The 24,999-nt window shown below is 45.3% G+C and overlaps 1 protein-coding gene across 1 annotated transcript in view; it reads left to right on the top strand.

Annotated features, from left to right (window-relative positions):
- TRPM5 (transient receptor potential cation channel subfamily M member 5) overlaps nt 1–24,999 on the top strand; it is a 549,888-nt gene that overhangs the window by 176,952 nt on the left and 347,937 nt on the right. Inside the window, exons 12-13 of the mRNA XM_078683456.1 lie at nt 10,553–10,698; nt 15,642–15,754. Of these exons, the coding sequence (XP_078539582.1) occupies nt 10,553–10,698; nt 15,642–15,754 (259 nt within the window). The remainder of the gene's footprint in view (nt 1–10,552; nt 10,699–15,641; nt 15,755–24,999) is intronic.

Genomic DNA, 24,999 nt, shown 5'->3' with positions numbered 1-24,999 from the left:
AGGGCGATGATCCCAGGATGAGGACTTCCGTCTTGTCTGAGTTCAGTTTCAGGCGGCTGTTCTTCATCCACTCGGCGACGTCTTTCATCCCCTCGTGTAGACTAGCTCTGGCGGTGGCGGGGTCGTTGGTGAGGGAGAGGATCAGCTGGGTATCGTCGGCGTAGGAGATGATGTTGAGGTTGTGTTGGCGTGCGATGGCCGCGAGGGGGCTCATGTAGACGTTGAAGAGGGTTGGGCTGAGTGATGATCCTTGTGGTACGCCGCAGATGACTTGGGTGGCTTCGGATCTGAACGGGGGGAGGCGGACTCTCTGGGTTCTTCCGGCGAGGAACGAGATGATCCACTCCAGTGCTTTCTCTTGGATTCCGATGTTTCTGAGGTGCTGCACTAGGGTCCGGTGGCAGACATTGTTGAACGCTGCGGAGAGGTCCAGGAGGATGAGGGCCGCTGTTTCCCCGTTGTCGAGCAGGGATCTGATGTCATTGGTGGCTGCGATCAGGGCGGTCTCGGTGCTGTGGTTGGCTCGGAAACCGGACTGTGAGGGGTCGAGGGATCCGTTCGTCTCGAGGAAGGCGGCGAGCTGTCTGTTGACGGTCTTCTCGATGACTTTGGCAGGAAAAGGGAGGAGCGAGATGGGGCGGAAGTTCTTGAGGTCGATGGGGTCCGCTGTGGGTTTCTTTAGGAGGGCGCTGAGCTCGGCGTGCTTCTAGCTCTCCGGGAAGGTGGCGGTGAGGAAGGAGGCGTTGATGATGTCCCGAAGATGGGGTGCGATGATGGCGTCGGCCTTGTTGAAGACGTGGTGGGGGCAGGGGTCGGTGGGGGATCTGGAGTGGATGGAGTTCATCGTGCGGGTGGTGTCTTCGGTGCTGACCGGGGTCCAGTTGCAGAGGGTGGTGGTGGCGGGCGTTGGTTCGGTGGTCGGGTGCGTGGTCAGTGCGCCGAAGCTGTTGTGTATGTCGGCGATCTTGCGGTGGAAGAAGGAGGCGAGTGAGTCGCAGAGGTCTTGCGAGGGGGTGATGTCGTTGTTTCCGGCGCTGGGGTTGGAGAACTCTTTGACGATGCTGAAGAGTTCCTTGCTGTCGTGGGCGTTGTTGTCCAGGCGTTCTTTGAGTGCTTTCTTCTTGGTGGCGCGGATCAGCTGGTGGTGCTTGCGGGTGGCGTGCTTGAGGGCGGTCCTGTTGTCTGTGGTCTGGTCTTGGCGCCAGGCTTTCTCGAGGGTGCGGCAGTTCTTCTTGGGAGTCCTTGAGTTTGTTGGTGAACCAGGGGGTTTTCTTGCAGCCGAGTCTGCTGGGAGGGTTCTTGAGTGGTGCGAGGTCATCGGCGCAGGCAGTCAGCCACTGTGTGAGGTTGCTGGCTGCTTCGTTGGGGTCCGTTGTGCTGGTGGGAGGGTTCTGGTCGAGGGAGGCGGTGAGCTGCTCTGCGGTGATCTTGCTCCAGCTCCGGCGAGGAACCTGTTGCGGGTGGTGGTGGGTCGTGGTTCTTCTAAAGCTGAAGTGGACGCAGCTGTGGTCAGTCCAATGAAGTCCGGTGGAGCGGCTGAAGGAGATGTGCTTGCTGGATGAGAAGACGGGGTCAAGCGTGTGGCCTGGGTAGTGGGTCGGGGTGTTCACCAGTTGCTTGAGTCCGAGGTTGGCGAGGTTGTCCAGCAGGGTGGTGGTGCTGTTGTCATTGTTGTTCTCCAGGTGTAAGTTGAGGTCCCCTAGGAGGATGTAGTCAGCGGAGGAGAGGGCGTGCGGGCTGATAAAGTCCGCGAGGTCTTCGCTGAATTGCGTGCGAGGTCCCGGGGGTCTGTAGATGAGAGTGCCTCTGAGGGTCGTCTTGGGGTCGGTGTGTATCTGGAAGTGGAGGTGTTCGGCGGCGGTGAAGGTGTTGTCGGAGTTGGTCGAGATGCGGATGGTGTTCTTGTGTACGATGGCGATGCCGCCTCCCGTCTGGTTGACGCGGTCCCTCCGGGTGATCTTGTATCCGTCCGGGATTGCGATGGCGATGTCGGGCGCTGAGGAGGCGTTCATCCAGGTTTCCGTGAGGAAGGCGACGTCTGGTGCTGTTGTGTCGAGCAGGTTCCAGAGTTCGATGGCGTGCCTGTGGACGGAGCGGGTGTTGAGCATTATGCACTTCAGGTGGTTGTTACTGGGGCTCTGTTTGGCAGGAGCGGTGCAGGTCCGGAGGCAGGTGAACTTGCAGACATGGCAGGTGAAGGGTCCGTGGGTGCGTTTCGGGGTGGCTCGGTAACAGGCGGGGTTTCGGCCGGCGTTGAGTGCGTTGAGGGTGGTGGAGTCGTAAGTCCGTCGTGTGGGCTGGCATCTTCGGGGGCCAGGGGTCCTGGCGCTGGGTGTGGTCCACGCACGGACGGGCGCAGACGGGCTTGCCTTTGGCGCGACTTCGGCACACAATCGGCGCGCCCGCTGCGCGTGACCGCTGCGCGTACGCGCGGTCTCCATTAAAGGACAAGTGGGAGGGAGGAGCAGCTGGGAGGCGGGAGCGGGGAGGACACGGAGAAAAGGGGGCGGGGCCACGAGATCGCGGGGGCGGGAAGCGGGGGAGCGGGGCTAACACCAGGGGAAACAGGTAATACAGGATACAAAGCACAAATATTAAAGCACAAATATTACAATGAGACAGCAGGCAGTACCAGGAAAAACAAGCGAGGGATTACAGGCAAAAACGGCTTATCGTGACAGTGAGCAGCAGCGAGGGGCACACACACAGCTGGGGGGATGTGCGGCGCGGGGGTGTCCTGAGAACAGGACGAAGGAGAAAGGGTGAAGAGAGAGGGCGATTCCTCTCTTTGGAACAGTGCGGGTGCGGCAATTACTTCAAAATCAGGGGGCAACAACTAGCACTAAGCAGCAACATAATGAAGGCACCAACTTGGGACAATATTGCAAAATGTTTGTAAATCATGCTATTAAGCAGTAATTGAATCAACATGCACGCTCCTAAAGACTTTGTTGGTGCATTCTGGGACCTGAAGTAATTTGCGCAGGCATATACCACTTGGTTTTATTTCACGCTCACCTGTGAACAAGACGTCAGTGACGTCGAAACGCGTAAGGAGTAGGAGCGTAAGTTGCACATGAAATGACGAATAAAGTCTGCTGCATCATCAGTCACTGTGGGGCTCTTTTGTTGTTCGTGGTCGAACCCGCAGTTCTCCAGGATCTCCGTTCCTGGTTCAGAGCCCGCCCTGCAGGACCGGTGGCCCCCAGCAAAGCGGAGGTGTTCCTTGTGATGTTTAGTGAGGGGGCATGGACCGCTCCTCGCCGCTTGCCAGCTCAAATGGACGCACCGCAGTAATTTGGCAAGGACGAAGGAGAAAGGGTCAAGAGAGAGGGCGATTCCTCTCTTTGGAACAGTGCGGATGCGGCAATTACTTCAAAATCAGGGGGCAACAACTAGTACTAAGCAGCAACATAATGAAGGCACCAACTTGGGACAATATTGCAAAATGTTTGTAAATCACGCTATTAAGCAGTAATTGAATCAACATGCACGTTCCTAAAGACATTGTTGGTGCATTCTGGGACCTGAAGTAATTTGCGCAGGCATATACCACTTGGTTTTATTTCACCCTCACCTGTGAACAAGACGTCAGTGACGTCGAAACGTGTAAGGAGTAGGAGCGTAAGTTGCACATGAAATGACGAATAAAGTCAGCTGCATCATCAGTCACTGTGGGGCTCTTTTGTTGTTCGTGGTCTAACCCGCAGTTCTCCAGGATCTCCGTTCCTGGTTCAGAGCCCGCCCTGCAGGACCGGTGGCCCCCAGCAAAGCGGAGGTGTTCCTTGTGATATATATACATATATATATATATATATATATCCACAACTCCATTCACCTGGTCGTTCGAACACAGCAGCGGGTGCCTCCGTCGGGTGGGTGAAACCTTCTTGCCTCGCTAGCACAGTAAACACACGGAGCACTTCGGGACAAGTCAACATGATGGCTTTATTTCGGCAAATGCATTTCGGTTATTTGTACCTTCTTCAGTGCCAAGCCTCTAGTTAGTCCTCTGCTCAGCCCCCAAATTTAACATACTTCTAATCACCTCATTGGCGGGGCTTCACTCAGTTCAAAGCGGCAGTTCCTCCTATGGGAAACAAGAACGAAGACGGTGTGAACTCCATGTTCCGTGATGCACCAGTAATTGTTTTTCGTTCTTGTTGTTTATAATTTGAGCATTTTCCTGTCGCTTTGCTCGAATGAAGTCCTTTGCTTTCTTGTCGGGTTTGAGCAGGTTCCCCTCGCTTCCCGCTGATGACACCAAACGCAGACGCTTGTGGGTGACCCTCCTATGAACGGAGCACCCCAGGCTTGACTAGTCCGCGCCTTCCGACACCAAGCGCTGGTTCAGCGGGGGTTCAAACAACCCAATTAATATCCACAACTCCATTCACCTGGTCGTTCGAACACAGCAGCGGGTGCCTCCGTCGGGTGGGTGAAACCTTCTTGCCTCGCTAGCACAGTAAACACACGGAGCACTTCGGGACAAGTCAACATGATGGCTTTATTTCGGCAAATGCATTTCGGTTATTTGTACCTTCTTCAGTGCCAAGCCTCTAGTTAGTCCTCTGCTCAGCCCCCAAATTTAAATACTTCTAATCACCTCATTGGCGGAGCTTCACTCAGTTCAAAGCGGCAGTTCCTCCTATGGGAAACAAGAACGAAGACGGTGTGAACTCCATGTTCCGTGATGCACCAGTAATTGTTTTTCGTTCTTGTTGTTTATAATTTGAGCATTTTCCTGTCGCTTTGCTCGAATGAAGTCCTTTGCTTTCTTGTCGGGTTTGAGCAGGTTCCCCTCGCTTCCCGCTGATGACACCAAACGCAGACGCTTGTGGGTGACCCTCCTATGAACGGAGCACCCCAGGCTTGACTAGTCCGCGCCTTCCGACACCAAGCGCTGGTTCAGCGGGGGTTCAAACAACCCAATTAATATCCACAACTCCATTCTCCTATATATATCCAAAGAAACACCCTCCAAAAGAAAGGCAGAGGCCACAAGTAGGGGAACACAATGGAGTCTCTTTATTCCTCATTAGCAGATGGGCGTATGCATTTCGGCTGAGTAGCCTCTTCAGCGCCCAGAATGAAACAGGAGGTGAGTGTGCTGCCAGAAAGTCCTGCCCCAACAAGGCTAGTTATACTGGTTTCCGCCCTCAAAGAGATGATTAATGTCACCTGCTTCCGTTTCCCGATGGTCAAAGGGACTGCAACTCCCAGCATGCAATGGTTTGCCAGGAAGGGACGGCAACAACGTTGTGGGGACTGCAGGGTCATTCGAGCAGCTCTCTCCCAATGTCCTGTGATGCCTGCAGGAATATTGTGGCTCCTTGGGTCCCCTGACTGCACAACCACCGCAATCAGGTGAGTAATCAGCGGGGGCTTGTGCGGCAGTGCGCCTCGCCCAGCGCAGAGTTCCATAACTCTGACACCGCTTACTGTCCTCCTGAGCACAGTGGTGGACCTGGTCTTTATCCGATACCTCGGACTACAAAAATGTTCCTGCCGAGGCAAAAAACAGCGCCAGTGAAGACCAGGCCAGCTTGAGTGCAGGGACCCCTGTAGCACGCCGCTGGCAAGCAGTGCGAACTGTATCCAAAGAAACACCCTCCAAAAGAAAGGCAGAGGCCACAAGTAGGGGAACACAATGGAGTCTCTTTATTCCTCATTAGCAGATGGGCGTATGCATTTCGGCTGAGTAGCCTCTTCAGCGCCCAGAATGAAACAGGAGGTGAGTGTGCTGCCAGAAAGTCCTGCCCCAACAAGGCTAGTTATACTGGTTTCCGCCCTCAAAGCGATGATTAATGTCACCTGCTTATATATATATTCACAGTATGCATTTTATTGGCATTCAAAACAAGTAAGAGCGGTACCATTAACAGAAGTGTAAGCAGCTTCAGACGACAGTAATCACACCTAGGAGGGGGCGGGTCATTCCAGAGAGGAGGATGGAGGTGGTGAGGGTAGATTCCTCTTATAGACTGCCCATGTATACTCACCTCCGTGCAGTATTAGATCCATAAACCAAAGGGCACATATCGTAACGAGTTGCAGGCGCAGATTTATAGGTCCCGGTTAAAGCCAAGTGTTACTTTCTGCAGTTAAACTTAATAACAGACTTGCTTACTTCTGTAGCGGGGGGCACCTTACTCGCCCTGGGCAGACAGTCATGAGCCAAGCTTTGAATGACAGTATAATACACGCCTGGACTCTCGCAGGCGAGCAGTGCATGCGCTGCACCTTAACGTTACCCTTTCCTAAGCAATGTTTTTGTTAATAACTGTCACTGTGTAACCAACAGACTGGAGTTTCAATCCTTATGTTTAAATTTGAAGTTTGCAACACTGTGATCCTATGCAAACGGGTATCAGGTGTTCCCGGGGAGGAGGAGAGCGCCTGTGCCTCCACAGACCGCACAAACTTCATTTCACACAATTAATCAATCATTCATTCAAGCACACTGGGGATGCACAGGAAGGAGTGGGGCGGGCGAGACATATACAGCCCAATAGGGTATCTACTACACAAGGCCGCCGCCACCCCCGTACAGTGCCAGGGAACGGTGGCCGCCACCCCTGTACAGTGCCAGGGAACGGTGCCTGGACACATCAGCACATCTTCCTTAGGTATGCATGCCCTGTGGGCGCGAGGCAGCACCTCGTGCCATACACACTCATTGCAGCTTCATATACTCACTCGCATCCTAGGGAGTGGGTGCAGGTTGGTACATTCCACATGCCCTCCTAGGGAATGGGTGCAGGTTGGTACATTGTGCATGTATGGCACCCCTCAAAAGGAGAGTGCAGCCCCCAACCCATGCCGGGTGCAACCTCCTGCCGGTCCCTACATTACCAATGCCACAGGTCCCTGCAGGGAGAGGCTTGGAGGATGTCCCAGTTCCTTGCATCATCCAAGCCACCTACGCCCAACCAGCCCATGCAGCTCCCACGCACGTCACTGGATTCTCATACGCTCGCTGCACGTAGTGATCCAGTGATCATGCAGAACATCATGCACGGCCACGTGCGTCTCAAGCACATCTCCCGCTGGAGCGACTGCATGTCCTCCCCCTCCCCCCCAAAGAAAGTGCGCCACTGGACTAGCCATTCAATGCACGTCATTCCATGCACATTTCGTGCAGGATAGCATGTGCGGACACGTATGTCTTGTGCCAAGAATGTGTACACGCCCTTAGAAGTTTCATCATAGCGAGAGGGGAGTGCATTACCAGGATTTTCATTTGGGACGGCCCAAAAGGCGCAAGGGCAGTAATGAAAATGCCAAAGAGCTAATCGCGAGCCACCCTAGTTCTGACAATTTACCTCATTCCAGGCACGAACAATGGTGAACACATCTAATTGTTCCAGCTCGCACTACTCCATCAATGCAAGGTGAGTTGATCTTGTCTGGCTCTGCCCGGGTGAGGAGCGAGACAGCCCCTCCCCACGGCTTCGCGGAGTCTTCCGTTGCCAGGCAACACTTCCCAGCCGATCATGTTGTGGCGTGGCCTCCACCCACACAATGCCTCACAGCTTGTCCGGTGGCAGCGTGACTTCTCCTACGATCTGGGCAGATGCCTCCTCCGCATCGCTGAATGCAGGCAATGTTCTGGGGAAGTGTAGGTGCCCCACAGATTTCCGGCGGCGCCGACTTGCGCACAAGGGTAAAGGGACGACCTCCAGGGGCAGCTCACACTTTAGGAGACACAGACCTTACGCTAGGCACCAGCTGGGTGTCGACACGCAATCAGGGACAAGGCTGAACATCGACATGCCCTTGGGACAGCGAGTTGACATGCGCCAGTTGGCTCTCTGATTGGTTGACAAGGTGGCTCAACAGATAATGCTGCCGACTTTGGAACAGGAAAACAGGGTTCGATCCTTGGTGTGGGCTGCATCATTTAAGTGTGATTTAATAATAAATTAAATGTAAATAAATAAACAGCCTCGGGTAAGGGCTGGAAGCTGCCACATGTGGAATTGCAAGCAGCAAAGAAATGAAGTAGTCCCTAAACAAAAAGATAACAGCCAGCAGCGTAAGTTAGCTGTAGTTGGTCCATACTGCTTCCTCCAAAAACTGAAGAAAAAGGAAGTGATGTATCAGACCACCAGCCAATAATGAGCAAGATAAGAACAGCAATGCCAGAATCCACCAATGGCAAGCGACAAAACAAAGTGACATGCAATGAGTGGAGTTTCAGTAGTAATACGGATTACTTGATGCCTCGTAGATGCAACGCATGCGCTGCCTATGCGAGACCTAAAAATAAATATGTTCAAGGAAATTCAGCTACCTAAGAATAAGGCAAAACAAGTACCAAAATCGGGCCACCCTGGACACAATGATGACGTTGCATGACACATCCCGCAGAGCCAAGAAACCCACATTAGCCATACGTACGGAAAGGAATGCCCCAGGAAAATAAAGACTGAAGTAGGAGATATTAGGGTGGGAGGTGAATGACAGAGTTGCCAACGCAAGAGTTGAATTTACCAGAGGTTGTGTATGGATGAGGCCACGATCCCGTGAAACCACGGCCTGCGCCTTAATTGTCCGTCCTTAACAGTACGCCTGGGCGGAGTACACGGAATTCCACGCAGTACGCGAACTGTTAAAAATCTGTGAGCTATGCGCAATTTCACGCCCAGGCCTACTTAGATGCAGGACCATACTGACATTTGATGTCTCTACCAACCTCGCCTTGTTATTACTGGTGTCAGTCCTAATTTTAAAACACGTTTTCTGACAAATAGCAAGCTTTAAAATAGATTGTTGTGATATCACTTGTTAAAGGCCTAGGACTCTGTTTCCCACTTAACCAAAGTGAGGATATCTTCCTTCGCTGCCGGAAATCCTACAAAGATTAGCTGATCTTTTAAAATGAGATCAAATATGTTTTTATTTTCAGCTGCAGATCTAATCATTTGCAAGATATGTGTTATTTGACATCTATAGGTTTGAATAATGTTTTAAAGTACCTATAGAATACTGTGCATTAAATGTCAACTTTTACATGAGCCTAAATATCTTGCTATATCATCCAGTGGTATAATTTCTGTTTATCAGCTGTGTTTAGAACAATAACAAATTAAATTAGTTTTTTTTGTCACATACATGGATGCCATGGACGACATATTCAGTACACACACAAAGCACTCTCCTTAAAAAATTCCCATTAAGTCCTCATTAATAATTTAAAAAAAACAACGTTAATCCTAAAAATACATAAAAAAGGTAAAGAGCTTGTTTGTTACACTGCTGAGTAGGACCCAGGCCTTTGGAATTCCTTAGGTGCAGCACCTTGATACATGTGGGTTAAGAGCACCTTATAAACCCCTTTTCATTCATTCATTCACTATTGTATCAGTGAAGCATCGAAGGGACTGAAGCGCCTGCCGGAGAGTTGTCCATGTGTTCCACTCACTGGAGGATGAGGTCCTTTGCGGGAGCATGGCAGACTGCCAGGCATTACTGGCGCTCCCACGAGTTGCAATAAGCATGAAATTTAGTACCCTCAAACATCTGGAGTGGTCCATTTTGCAGTCAGAGCCGTACCATGGGCGTTATTTAGCTCCAACCAACATATCTACCTACAGAAACCACCTAGGGAAGCTTAAGTGCCATGGAAGGTAGCTCATATGGCAACAGAAGAGATGCTATAAAACTGCTGACTCCTACCTTTGGTGACCTGGATACTGCCTATACTTATATAGTGCCTGGAAACCAGCATTGGTGTAGGCGCTATATAAGTATTTCTGAACTTGGACTTCGGACCTGGAACCAGGAATCTTTCAAGAGAAAGCTCTCCTTTTACCATCTGGTTGCAGCCCTTACTGTCGACGAAACATCAAAAAGGGTAACACCATAAAGGGCTTTTGCTTTGCGGACATTGGTTTCGTTAAACAAATTGATTCATGAATCTCACATTCCGGTACCAGGAGGGCAACCATTTCAATCTTCCATTTCTGAGCAGCAACACTGGACTGCTTCAGGCAGGTTCGGTTGAAGATGCTAGGGAGGGATAAGTGGGGCTCCCTCTTGGAATTTCATTTAGGGAGTCTTGGAATATAAGTAAGTGTGTGGCTGATTCATAAATAGTAATATAAATATACTTATGTTGAGATTTTTTTTTGTAAGCAGTACTAATTAGAACGATTTATATGATGTTCATCACAAGTTGAGCAGTTGGAGTGAAAAAGAAAAAAGGATCTGAGTGAAAAGGAATTTAAATGAGGAAAGAGCATAACACTAAAAGAATGCACCACCCCAAATTACTTTAGTAACAGGACATAACTAGCCTCATTCACTTTCTCACTAAACTGAGTGACTAACTAGAGAAATGATGATGGAGCCAAATATACAAGATTTTCACTTTCCTTACCTCAATGGTAGTGGGAGGTGCTGTTTCGGGACATTGCTTGATTCAGAAGTTAGTCTATAGCAACAGGTTTCCAATGATGGATCTCTAATTGTTAAGGCATTGTAAAGTACTGGACAGGAAAGCATGCCTCTTAATGACGCCTGACTGTGGTACCTGTTTTGTTGTTAGATTTGTTCAGTGAGTGCTATAGCAACAGCGAGGACAGAGCTTTTGCTTTGATCGTTAGAAGGACCAAGTACTGGGGCAAATCCACATGTCTGCAGCTGGCCACCGAAGCAGATGCCAAATCATTCTTTGCACACGATGGTGTCCAGGTAAGCATTATGACACGTTTACCTCAATTCAGAGCTTGAATTATTATCTGTGTACGATTTTACTTAAAAAAAATACCAAGTGCCATTGTTCCAACTTTGTAAAAATATGTTTTGCTGCAAAAAGTAAAAGACACACAATTGATGGACGGAATGCAGAACAAATCAAAACATTCACCCCCCAGTCAGGAGATCTGGGTTAAATCCATCGTTCTTTTGCTCACCATGCCACCCCAGTTTAGACCTGGCCATATGCAAATCAGTCTTGATCCTGTGCCTCATGGGAACAGGTCCTCCCTGGACCGGAAACAAGCATCCTAGGGCCGGTTTCGGGGATTCACCCCTCTTCAGCCAGGATAGCTTGATTCCAGTGGCACAGTGAGCCCAGGACCCATATCTGAGCATACCTGGCGCACTTAGGGTGAGAAAGCAAAAGACGCACAATTGATGGACGGAATGCAGAACAAATCAAAACATTCACCCCCAGTCAAGAGATCTGGGTTAAATCCATCATTCTTTTGCTCTTTTGCTGCAAAAAGTATCCGGGATTTAGAACACTTTTTATTGTGGCTTGAAGACTATGGAGACCACGTAAACCACCCAGCTTGATAAAAACCCCGCCCTCCTCCACCGTCTCAGAGAGAGGAATATGGCTTGATGAATGGATGGAAGGCGAGGGAGTAGGACTAGGAGTAATGCCATTATCAGTAGTAATGGATACATTTTAGTGAAGCTGTGCCAGTGTGCCAACCATTCCGACGGAATGTTTACATCAAAAGTGACATGTCATGGCGGCTGGTTAGTATCTTTTTTGTATTAGTAACAAATACTCAAAGTGGGAGTTGCTTCTATAATAAACAAAAAAATTACCCCCGACGTGCAGGGAGCATTCTTCCTCACTTGGCGGCCTTTTGCCCAGCTCGGTACCGAGCTGGAAAAATGTACATTAGAAAATGCACCCTAGATAGGATGCGCCTTTCAGCGTACTGCCCTGGCAGTCTGTGGCAGATGTGCTGTGAGGGCATAGGATTCCAAAGTTGGACTTAGCTGTGACATCACTTTTGGAAACATAGTAGTTCCTCCACCTCTAACTGAGGTGATTAAACAGATTTAACAGCTTCTGCTCCGCCCAACCCTAAATGAAAACCTAAGCCTGTCCTTTATTTGATTTCAACGTTCATAAAATAAACGTGAATAATCCAACGACGACACATTTGCAGTACAGCAATGTTTTGCAGTCTTTACTTGAGTACCCTTGAACGTAGCATACATGTTGGCAGGCGCTACATATTTCTGAGAAAAATTCTTCACATAGGGGAGCTGGTAGATGCAGTCTGATGGGATGATACAGACTCCATCCTAAGCATTTCATATTGATAGATCAGTCAGCTAATCTGTCAAGCCGTAGACACAGTCACACACGTGTGGTGAACTATGTATCTTTTCCTTTAACACTAGATAAAGACAGACAAGCCAAAGACTTATGTATTAGTGGCTGCTCCTAATAAATGCTACTATTGGTCGCACCCAGCTCACTAACACGAAGGTCGCCACCCATCCATTTTCCTAATACAACCATACAGAATGCTCAAGAATCCAAATCGATTTGGCATGTGATGCCCAACCTGTGGTTCAGTGCTTATGATAAATGTCCTGAACATGGAAATATCGATTAATATCTGTGCCCCAATAGGTAAGTCCTACACTGTCTCTCCACAGTTGTACAACATTGACATTCTCTTACGCCAGCAAGCACTTAGATGACACATCAGTTGAAGCCATGGTTGATGCCTCCCTACTAAAATCCTGCCACAGGGAACAGAGGAAGGGAGGAAATGTAGCTGGGTGCCATCTAGGCATGATGCTTAATCAAGAGCATTTTTACGTTTAGTGCCTATAAACCTATATAGGATCTGAACGTTTAGACAACATACACTGCGGGATTGGTATCCAGACTGATTCGCGACACTCCCCACCGAGTATGTTAGCCTGTATACCAGCTAGCTCACTGTACCACTGTAAACCCCTCTTACCAAGGAGAGAATAGTTCTTGGCAACTATCGAACTTGACAACTCTGTCCCGTCAGGGATCATGGAAACAGAACAGTACTTTTCACTCAGTCACTCGTGCTCACTTTGTCTTAGAGAAATACTCAGAATAAACAGTGGGGACGTTTTTCAATAAGCATTTATTGATCCATCGTCATTCTAAGGTAAATTAGGTGTGCTGAAACAACCATGAAACAGATATAAATGATTGTAAGCGCCAACAAAGTAATAGGATGGTAGATTCCTACCATAGTGCTAAAACAATGAATACAGACAGGTATATAAAATATATGGCAATAAGAAAAGGGGAACTCCTACGATGCAACCCTAACTAGATGTATCAAAGTGTACCTAGCATGTATGTAGGTGTAGAGCCAAGAATCCCTCTAGGATAAAGTCAACCCCATTACCTGATGTGATAGACTGTGGGACCCCATCTTCGTCTCGAGATGGACACCCCACAAGGGATGTCAGACCACTGCGAGCTGGAGTGTCCGCATGCGGTAACCACAGCTTGTGTCAGCATGGAAGTCCTTTTCTCCTCTCCCGCCTCAGCAACGATATGGTGTTTATATATCCAAAGCGGTACTCCCAGGGGATATACCTTGCTGTGCCATGTTGAACTAGGATGACGGAAGAAATTATCCTCATACATAGTTATGTTGCAGGAGTTGGTAGTCATGCTGTGATTCCAAGAATCCTCATGCATAATGAATGCATGTAGTTTTTCAGAGAAAACCACATGTCATTTTAAGCATAACCATAACTAGGTAAAAGGTCAGTACTAAGAACTGTTATGTAGTGTAATGGCAGGGTAAATATAGATGAAAGGTTTAGTTACTACATGAGTCTATATTGGGGTACCTATATGAATCATAACACTTTGGGGTACTAAAATGCTGCTTCATATCTCTGCATTAAGGGCCAGCAAAGGTACATCACAAGGGACTATGGTCCTTTTTGTTTTCTCAATAAATGTATACACATTTGTAGGACATTACTAAAATAGGCAGGAGTCATTTTTTGTGCTCAGAGACAGCACATATTGACCAGTCAGATCTCAGGAGGCTAAAAGCAACATACCTACAAAAGGGTATTTTGTGGTGGGGTGTGGCTATGCAATGTGCCTGGTAGGAGCATATCCTAGATGCCCTCCAGATCCCTGATGCCCCTCAGGCTAAATAATATTAATCAAATTTAGAAAGCACCAGGGAACTATGTATTTCCTGGGGGTTCCATGAAACAAACCTTGCTCACCGTGATCGAAAAATGAGATCTAAAATCAAAGGCAGCAGAAGATGAACTGAATAATCAAGTGTCAGCAACACAAGGCGGGGTATGTTGGCTCTGTTGTGGTAATTGAAAACACATTTTTTTTAAAAGATGTTAAAATTTAGGCCGGGCTTTTCCAAAGGACTGGTGTTTGTTCTTAATACAGTCTTGGTGATATAGGGACGCATCTGTAGCTGGAATATGGAAAAGTACAGGAAGAAATGATGTCCAATACTGAGGAGTTAAAAGCATAACAGAGGTACTCGTCTGAAAAGTTAGAGAACACTAAAACATGTCCAAGAAGAGCAATTTCTCCATTAGAGGAATACCCAAGAACATTGGAGTACAATATCTGAAACCCCATTTTAGGAAACGTTTTTATAATACATTGCTGCAGGCACCCAACAAATCAGACATACTGTTGGGTGAGATTTAAAGGATATTGTCAAAATTTCAGGAACATTTTTGTTCAGTCAAAGTGAAGGACGAGAGCCTCAATAGAGAAATAAGGTGCCCATATCTAATCTCCCTAGAATAGAAGATCACTACCCTTCTGGATGTACCACAAAATACCCTGTGGAAAATGTTTTACACATGATTGACAATATCATTCTCATAATAAGAAGTAGTTGCATACAAAGGAAGCTTCCTATTAAAGCTCAAGATATATTCTAAATTTTAGGCATGCCATCATCTCAGGATGAAGGCAACTCAAATCTGGGAATGCTGCAAGAAGTCAAGCTTCAAACGATTGAGATTCACAATGGTATAAACTAAGACTAATGGCTAGGGTGGGCTAGGGTATTCCATCATAAATGCAGCAGAGTACCTTGTTTGCCAAACCCTCAGTTTTCCTGCCTCATTTAGAAACAGGTGGACTGTAAGGTTTCTACCGAATGAGACCCCATTAGATCTGTTGATGAAAAGCTTATTCTGAAAGCTCAACAGAGTTGGGGTAGTTGGAGGAAGAACATTATACTGCCAGTCCTATTTAGGATGGACAGTGTAATGTATTTTTTCTTTTCCTCATTGTAATGAAAAACCTGGCGGTGAGGGACAGAAAAAACATTAATGCCCTCCACACGCTGTGAGGAAACACCCAGGTTGTTGGGGTCATTCATTTTTTGATTTTCAGAAACAAAATCCCGCTTTAGAAGTCTGAATTTGAAAAAAAATGCATTGAAATATTTTGGTGGACATCCGTCAAAACCAATGGGGGCCGTTCACCCATACTTTTGTACCTTGAAAGGAACTGCCATCTTTACTGATAGGCCATTTATTTCTTGGCAGATGAGAAAGACAAACAAAGTAGGAATAGAAAATTAATCTGTTCCAAAGAGGGGTTATGATGAATCACAGTAACATTTTAAAGTTCATTATTTGGCTTGGTTTTTAATATTGATATTAAATAAGCCGATAATTTTATGGGTTGCTTATGATCCCATTTAGAGGGGACCTGGCCTGGCTCTTTGGGCTTAAGTCTCCCTATTGGAGCTGGACCAAAGTTGCATTGAATTGGCTAATCTCTGTCTAGAGTGGCATAGTGGGCATGGCATGGAACTTCTTAAGAATGTCACAATGTGTGTTTCTTCTGCTGTAGACAATGATTTCTGAATTCTTTCCAGGCCTTTCTGACAAAGATTTGGTGGGGAGACATGTCAAAAGATACCCGCATACTGAAGCTAATTTGTGGATTCTGGTGTCCATTGTTAATCTACACTAATTTAATAGTATTCAGGTATGAACACGTTTCTATTTTTATGGAAAAATGAACCTTTTGAAATGCTAAAGATGGGATTTAAGGTGGAAGTGTGCATCTATGTATTGTAACTACCAAACCAAACCTGAATAGTATGAGGTGGGTTGCATGGGTGAGTGAAAGAAATTGAAATTGTTGAAATGCATGGGACTGCAATCTAGAGTTACCTGTCCAAGTTGTTTATTATGTGGGTGCCTACAAAGAGCCACAAAAATATGTCTTTAGATTTAGATGTAATTATAAATAGATTGGTCAATGGGCCTTTATTCAAATATAAAGTGCCAGTGAATGCCCAGTGAAGCAACTTCTAAATGTAATGCTGCATGACTGGAAAAGAGCATGGCACAGTCTGGGGAAAACTTTGGGCCTGGGCCTACTTTAGAGTCCGAAGTACAGGTTACTACGTCACAAAAGTGACAGATATCACATTTGCCATATTACAAATGCAATTGAGTATAATGCAGTTGTATATATATAAAACAGATATCAGTCACGTTTGTGACTAATAAACCTATCTGGTGAACTCCAAATCAGGCCCTTTTTGTCCTCTGTTCCAGCTCACATAATGGTAGAACTCATTGCACTTAATCCTCTTTCACAGTGAAATCCAGTGCTACACACTACACTCGAGAATGAACTGAAAGAACACCACTTATGTTGAAGCCATGGCAAATGGTTTTCTGCTAGCACATCCCCACGTGGCACGTTCTTGTGTGTAGTTTTCACAGTGCAAGCCGATAGGATGCAGTACGCCAAAGTCACATGTGTTAGTGACTTTAATATGTGCAGTGCTTAATTTGACCCAGTGCCCAAAGTCTTGCAGCCGGTACTACAAATATTGGGGGTGCTAAATACCAACGCTGCAAAGTCTTGATTTTTAAAAAAATAACTTTATTGGCATAAGGATATCACATTGACAATGTAGAGCATATTTATAGCACAAGGAGCCCATCTATAAGCTTCCCTCGTCCCTCCCACTCTGTCACCGTGTATATAGATCAACATCATGGGGGACATAGACATTAATAGCATAAATCTCCCAACCCTCAAGTGTCCCATGTGCAACAACATACCATCCCTACGGATCTACAACATGATTCAGATGCTTAAAAGGGACCCCTGGAGCCAATTAAATAAGTGTTCCTCAGGCAAACCCAGAATAGGAAGTTGCATAAATTTGTCCCTTCCATCGCTTCCTCAGGCATGGGATGCAGTCGCCCCAGATGTGCGATTCTTGCAGGAATTCCACAGCCACTCTATAGCGCTTCAGATAGGCAAACACGCTCCTACATTTCACAAAGGTGGTTATACCTCAGACATTCTAAGAGATCAATTTGTTCATGGAGCCAGCCATTCCTCATGTAACTTTGTCGTTCACACAGCACCAGCACGGAAAACCAGTCAGTGCTCCTGGCATGGCCATTTGGCACAGTAGCAGAACTAATATCCCATTTCAAACAAGAACTTATAAAGCATACCCCACCCACAACTCCCCCATCCCCATGGGCAGTACCACCATCCCACCCGCTCCTCACTCAGACAAGTAGGGAGTCAGCAAATACTGCCCCATACCTCAGTGTCAATAAGAAAAAGAGCAGTTAAAGAAAATACCAAAACAATATTCCCTCATCTCTCCACTATGCAAACTTGTGCTTTGCAAGAGGTTAGATAGCCAGAAACGGCACAAGTCTTGCGAACTCCAGCTCCCTTCTTGAGGCCATCCACCTCTAGGGGGTAAAGCCCTCCCACCAACATAGGTCACATATCTATGAGGGGGTATCCCCTTCTTTCCCCCATGTGTGCAAACAGTTTTGTTTTAGCATCTGCAAAACTATGGAAAGCATAACTCATTATTTGTCATGTACACAGGCTTACTTTGCCTCACCCTCAAACCATCCTAGTCTCCTCAGCCATCTTCTTCGTAGCATCTCGAGTCTGGGTCCGATGGAGCCTGCCGAATCACTCCAAAGTTCACCAAAGCTGGACCACAGCCTCGGACCGACTTGTTCTGTTTGTTCCCGGTCCTCCAGCCGTTCTTGGGAGGCCACATCTGAATACAGGACCACATCAGTGGCTTGAAAAGTACCATGTGGACAAACCTAGATCATCTCTGATCCCGCATTAGCCTCTTGATTCATCCTCTAGCTCTGTTGTCTTTGGCCATGTCCGGACCAGCCCGATATTGACTGTTGAGCGGACTCTGTCTTGGACACCAGCCAGTTTGAGGTTCTGTAATTCTAGAGCCTGACTCCATTTTGTGTTGCCCTTACGTAGGCCTGTGAAAGAGGCCCGGCGAACAAGTGGCCTGGCCTTCTGAGTCCATGGATACATTAACTATGTTTCTTTCTGACTCTGGAATGACCTGTAAGAAACTGACCTCTTCACCTGAAACTGACCTCGCAAAGCCAATTTCCCTGATCGATCTTTGTCTGAGATTGCCAATCAATGTTCAGGACATCGTTAACTTTTAGTTTCCTTGCACATGCCTTATCTTGTTCATCATCTGTTACTGTTTCTTTTTTATGTTTCTTCATTACATGGGTTATGCTTTCAATTATAGGTTTGTCCGGCTTTTGGAGATTGAATTTGAGACATTCCTAATGATTAACTTTTGGGTTGGGATACTGTACATGTAATCATGCCATGCCCTGCGGTGCCATCTAAATCAGATTAACCTTTGTGAACTATGTAATTATAATGTTTTGCCCATATCCTGCTAAAACCCCAAAGGCTACTCACCTGCTGACCCTCCAGATTTCCATTTGTTTAGGAATGTAATTGGTACAACTCCCTTACATGCCTGGGGCAGGATAAAGAGTATATAAGACGTGAAGTAAGACCATTCTAGCAGACTGCCTCATTCAGTTGCTAAGGCTTCTGTGTGACGTAGTCTCACCCCATTTAAGGTTAATGAAAATATTCTTTTATATTTCAGCTTCATGCCCAAATTCTTTTTTATTGGTTTGAATGGACTAAGTATCAGTGAGACCCCTGAGAAGGAGTTCAGATTTCTTCAAATGGCGCGGCCAACGCGGGCCTCATCAGAGAAGTGGCTATCTGAGGGAGTGATCTTGTCAGAAGACAGAAATCTACTGAGGAGGACAGGACAGGACTCTACTAAGGAGGTACTCTGTGCACGGAGGTTCTGGGGATTCTTTGTTTCTGCAGCCCAGTATATTTCTGATCTTCCTGATTTTGATCCTCCACATGATGTCACTCCTGACTGAGAACCTTTTTGGCGTGAGTATTTTAAAAAAAAGACCGTTAGGTCATTTAGAACTTGGCAGTTAAAATTTGGACAACTATTTGTTTGGTATAGCTTTGAAATTTTGGAATTTGTGTTGGCAACTTTGGATTTGTATAGGTTTGTATATGCGAATTGCAATTCGTGTAGGCAGGTAATGAGGAGACTTTTCAATACTTTGTATAAGATTTGAACGGTGCAACGTACGGAGAGTACCTTAAGCACTATTTTGATTATAATATTTGCATATTCTGCAGTATTTTTGGCATACCTGTTTTCAAGCTCACATCAGAGAATGTGTTGCTTTTTGGAAGGTGCCATAGTGTGATGTGAAGTAAATTAGCCGGCTCCCCTAGAGGGAATACCTAAATAGGTTTAGGTATAAAAACATATTTCTTCCTTGGTGATTCTGTATCCCCAGGGAATTAAAATATGGACATAATACATGCAAGGATCCTCTGTTCTGTGCAATTTTATGAATGGAGATATGCAGAGCGATTTTTGGTGTTCTGCCAGCCAAAGCTAGTGAATTGGGTGTATTTTGGCTTCTTGGACATACAGCAGTCTGTTGGACTGTTTTTGCAGTCTTTTGGAACACTGTTGAGAAGCGTTTCTTGTAAATATGACTTACAACTAGTATTTACAAATGGTTTGGTTTAATTACAGTCTGTGGGCTGTCCTTTGTTTCCGTTCTGAGTGTTGATCTGTGGGTTAAATGTGTGTTTAAATGTTTATGTGATTTTCCCATTAGTGCAACTTCTGTACGTGAATAGCGATGGCGCTATTTATGAAATGTTGTTGTTAAGTGCGCTGTATTGTGCGTCCTGAGTGTTTGCACCCCTTTCTATATATGTCTGATATGTGCTCAATATGTGTTTGTGGTCTTTCTTGTTGTCTTCAGTCTGTTATGCAAAATGTTAGTTAATTAATATTAATTAGAAATGAAATAAAATTCAGAAATTAACCATATTATATGCTACAATAGCTATATGTTGTTATTTCATTTATAGAGTAGAAATTGCGCACAGGTACAAAACTGTTCAATGCTTAAAAAAAAAAATAATAAGTTAGAATTCACATTCACTAGGAATGAAAGGTCTCAATAGGAAAATTGTGTGTTTTGTAGCTGTTTTAAATAAGACTGCCACGCGCCCACGTTTTCAACACTAAGAAACAGCTGTTGCTGCCGCTAAGTAAGCAACATGAAGCAATTACGAATAGACAGGAATGTTTACTCAGTAAGGACTTTCCCAGTTAAACACGGGTGAACCTTTGCATTTCAGAATGCTGTTTTGAAAAAGGTTACAAAAATAAGGTTCATTATTTTGTATCACAGGAAGACATTTCATGTGCGGTTTTCTTCTCTTTAAGCATTTTCTGTAAGCATATTCTCGGTTTTAATGTTAAAATAAATGTCCTTTAAAAAAAAAGTGGCGCAAACATTTGCCATGTTTTAAGTTAGACTTCTGTGCTTAGGCTTGTGAATGAATGCGTCTAAAAATGATAGGCAAGGGATGCAGCTTGCTTTTCATGTGGAATTATCAAAAATGATTGGTTTTATTGAAGAAGAAGGAATTATTATTAATTATAAAAAAAATAAAAAAAATAAAAAAATAATAAGTGCTTCTAAAATCGTTTTTTAATATTCATGAAGCTTACTACTCATACTATGACCTCCTAGCATTAAAATTTAATTTAAGTTGTGTTGAACAGCAAAAATGAGAACATTTGCACATGGAATTTCACTTGGCGCAGGCGTAAAAAACTCATTTTTCTAAGGATTTACTTGAGAGATAGCCAATGTCCAATCTCTGCAATGTGTAAAGAACATTCTGAGGATGATTAATATGTAACACAATCATAGGATATTATTTTTTAAGTGCCCCAAATACCAAAGTCGAAAATTGGTAAAATAGACTATTTAAACAGCATTCTTGCCATTTAGAGTAGCTTTTAAGGTGCCTTAAGCTTCAGTAAATGCATACATTTAGGTATAATACAAGTTTCCAGGTTGTTCTTATTTGGGGTTGCTTTTAATGACTCAGTGAGCCAATGTGCCCGGTGCAGAGGTTTGAGTTTGATATCAGGGTTGAAGGTTCTAACTCTAGCTGGACCTACTGAGACGTTCATCCATTTAAGGTTGCTGAAATGAGTACCATTGCATAGGGTGGTAACAAGCAAGATGTTCTAAAGCTGGTATGTTGTGTTGTTGTGTTGTTGTGCTCTGCGAATTCTTCACAGTAAATGTTTTAATAATCTAAGAATAATAAATTGTTGCCCCTAAAATAAGTAATACATATAACATGTGTTTTTAAATAGGGTTTATTATTCCAGGTTAGAAAGCGTTAGGAAGGCTTTTTGTCTTTGTCAACTTCAGAGTGAGGAAGAGAGAGGGGGGTTGAGGAGCGTGGAGCTCGCAAGGCAGATTTTGACCTTAAGGTCTGTACGGTGGGGGTTTAGGAGTAAATGGAAACAGATGTTCTGCTGAGGTGTTATTCTTTGCTCTTGAAGGACTGTGTGAGGCTTCCACGTCCACATCTGCATCCTAATAAATTAGGGCTTTGTCTCCGAGAAGTGCATTCCTGACCGGCCTTGCAAGAAAAAAAAAGGCATGGCCTCAATGGGGGTTGGCCCACGGGACACGCAGAGTGTCTGTGAATGAGTTTTACTTTTGGAAAGTTAAAATTAAGGTGGTTTAGCATGTTTACATAAGATGGTTGGTTACAGTTGAGATTTTGTGTGTTATGTGCAGTGTCAGCAGTATGTTGAAAACAGATGTGTTTTTATTATCACTTTTTTTAAAAGAAATGTTTGTGCGTTTTTCATGTTTTTGCATGTTATCCTTTCTGAATAGTTCCTGCTGGTCCTGTGTGTCAGAAGCGACACAGTAAGTTGTATTTGACAGCCGATCTCCACTAACTGGTGATCTGCTGTCAAAAGGAGGGAAAGTAAAAGAAAGTGTAATTTTGGTGTAATTTTGATTTTAAGCCTGACAAATTAAGCAGGCCCGAATATTGGGTTTTGCGCTGCAGGTTCACAGTGCATGAAGTGCGTGCGTCACCGCTCATTTACATGTGCTATTGTAATTTGTCTATGCTTTTTGTGCTTGGTATACAGCACGTATATCTGATGGCTTGATATGTGCGTTTTTTATTTTTATGCATGTTTTTGTTTTATGTTGCTGCTTTTGATAGTATTACAAGTTCACCTGTGTTGTGAGGGGTTCTACATGACGATGTATATCGCTGCACAGCAGTTGGGTGAATTTGCTATGACACTAAATTTCACAGATATGATATTTTCATGCTGTGAACAAGACAGACAGCACTTCACCAGTGTATGTCAAATTTGGCCATAAGTATTGAAGTAAAATAAAAGAGATATACAGGATCAAAGTGTGTCACCTGCAATTAGTCACGATACTGCCTCTTCCCTTAAGGAACAGGCAGCCCTAGATTTATGTTTCCTTGATTGGACCTAAGGATGAAATTATAGATCTGTGACTCTTGTACAAGGTGACCTAATTTATATATTGCATTAGTTAATCATGTTCTGCTTCCTAAATAGTGTATGGCTTTGTTCTTCAAAGGGAACCAAGCTTCATTTTTCCCCTGAAAAAGGAACTGGAACATTAACTGAGATTACCGTATATGGTGTAGCGGCCAGCGGTAGAGTTAAAATTTGTGTACTATTTTGACTTTTGTGCATCACCCATACTCTTGGTATTATGTCACAAACTTGACTATCACCCGAGTAATTTCTTGTTCTTCCTATAGATTTTTATTTTGCCGCTTCTCCCCTTGATCAATGTCGCATTGTGTCTAGTTATTGGGGATTTTAGCTGTGTCCTAGTCCCATTTCCCTTTTTCCATATTCCTTTCACTAGTCAGCCCATTTATTATTATTATTGGTGTATTGTTCAGGTTCACACTTCCAGACTGCAGTAATGTACCAGGGACCCCCATATTAGGTATAATTCCCTTTTGTATGACCAGACTGGTTTTCAAGAATTTTCTTCAGGCCTACTTTGATGTTTTCCAGTCTGACTGTCAGGGTAGTGATGGACTGGTTAACTGACTTGATACTATAGTAAGACAAGTTTTCCACCTCAATAGGAGATACCTTAAGTTTATTTTTTGAACATGACAAATTCAATGCCTATTTTAATTTGGTTTTCAGTTCCCTTTTGTTCCTGCTGCTTTAATTTGTGGTGGGATCAGATGTGTTCTAATCATGGAAATACTAGGACTCTCTAGTTCTTGTCTTTTGTTTCTACATTTTGATCATTAGCCTTTGTATTGCATAGTCCACTTGATGCACAATTATTAAAGGGAGGTATCTACATGTCCCTGATAATCTGTATCATGTGATTTCTCTTTTGAGGTGTTTTAGATAAGGAATTTAGGAACACCTAGAGGTAATAATTGAGGAATTTTTTTTTTTACCCCATTAGACCATGCCACTATGTGTGAGGACATCCATTCAGATATAATTCCCATGTAGTTATGTACCCTTAGATGGCAGAGAATAATGAAGAGAACCCAATTGAAGAGGCTAGAGGCACTGTTTTGCCTACTGCCTTTGTCTTTGTATTCTATGAGAATGACAGTGTATTTTAGATCACAATAGTCCCATGTTGTATGGCCACTCCTTTGAAGATTGCAGGCCACCTGCTTGCAGTCCCCTTGTTAAATACAATGAACTGTTTTTGTACTAAATTGAAGAAAACTAACAACTGTGTCACATTTCCTACATCACTAGGTTCTGCGGTATCAAGTCATAATAACCTGCAGAACATTTATTTGAGCCTAATTTCCATCAGTGACAGCTACAGGTGGGGGGGAGGCTCTGCACGGTCTAGTCGTCACAAGGACGCTAGACCGGTACTTAAGCCGACCATGTGCACGCGCAGCGGTCACGCGCTGCGGGCTCGCCAGATTATCGTCGGAGTCACGCCAGAGTCCAGCTCGTCTGCGCCCGTCCGCGCACGGACGGGCCCGGGGGCGGGGACCTCTGGCCAATGGCGCACTTACTCCTCGGAGGAGTTGTGTAACTTGGATAAAGGTGAGCTACGCCTAGATCATGTAACCCTGATGAAACTCAGGAAGCACGCGATATCTCTCCCCCATATTGTGACCCCCCCAGGGTTGCACTCTTTACTGAAAATAGCTAGTTTAAATACCCGATCGCTCCACTGCCACCACGTGGAAGTCTACAATCTGCTTCAGGACAAGGACATAGATATATTGACCCTTTCAGAGACCTGGATGGGCGATAACTCGATGCCTGACATCCTTGCCGCTCTTCCGAGCGGCTATGATGCTATATGGCATAACCGCCCAGGAAGTGTACGGGGGGTAGGGGTAGCGGTCCTTTTTAAAAAGACTCTGTTAGTGGAAAGACTGCTGTCAGAGACAGTCGATCTAGCTGATTTGCTTGGGGTAAAAGTCACCCTGAATAACTCCTGTTGGGTGGTGCTAGCAGTCTATCGCCCACCCAATGCAACCCCACTGGTCTATGATTTTTTTGGTCCCATTATGTCGGACTTATGCACCCGATATACGAAAATCTTAGTAACAGGATATTTTAATCTACATTGGGACAAGTCACACTGGGACCTGCCTATGCGCCAATTGGACACCATGATGTCAGCTCTAAGCTTCAAACAACTTGTGGAGGTTCCCACACACATCAAAGGTCATGTTCTTGACCTTGTGTGGACCTCAGATCCAAATGTGGCCCTTAAAGACGTTGCCCCATGCATAAGGTCTGACCATTATTTAGTATCCTGCGAGGTACGCATTAACGGCCACATAAATAACTTACCACCGGAAGTTAGGAGAATCCGTAAATGGGCAGAGGTTGATTTGATAACCTTGACCAAGGGGTTCTCGTCAATGGATCAGTCTTTGAGTCCGGGTCGTAGTCTGGACCAGGAATACGCTGATCTAACGCGGAGCCTGACTCAGGCTATTGACCA

Source organism: Lissotriton helveticus, chromosome 3_1 (genome assembly GCF_964261635.1).
Source record: "Lissotriton helveticus chromosome 3_1, aLisHel1.1, whole genome shotgun sequence".
In the NCBI taxonomy this organism is placed as follows: domain Eukaryota; kingdom Metazoa; phylum Chordata; class Amphibia; order Caudata; family Salamandridae; genus Lissotriton; species Lissotriton helveticus.
Note: the sequence above shows the minus strand (reverse complement) of the source record. Positions and strands in the feature narration are given on the sequence as shown.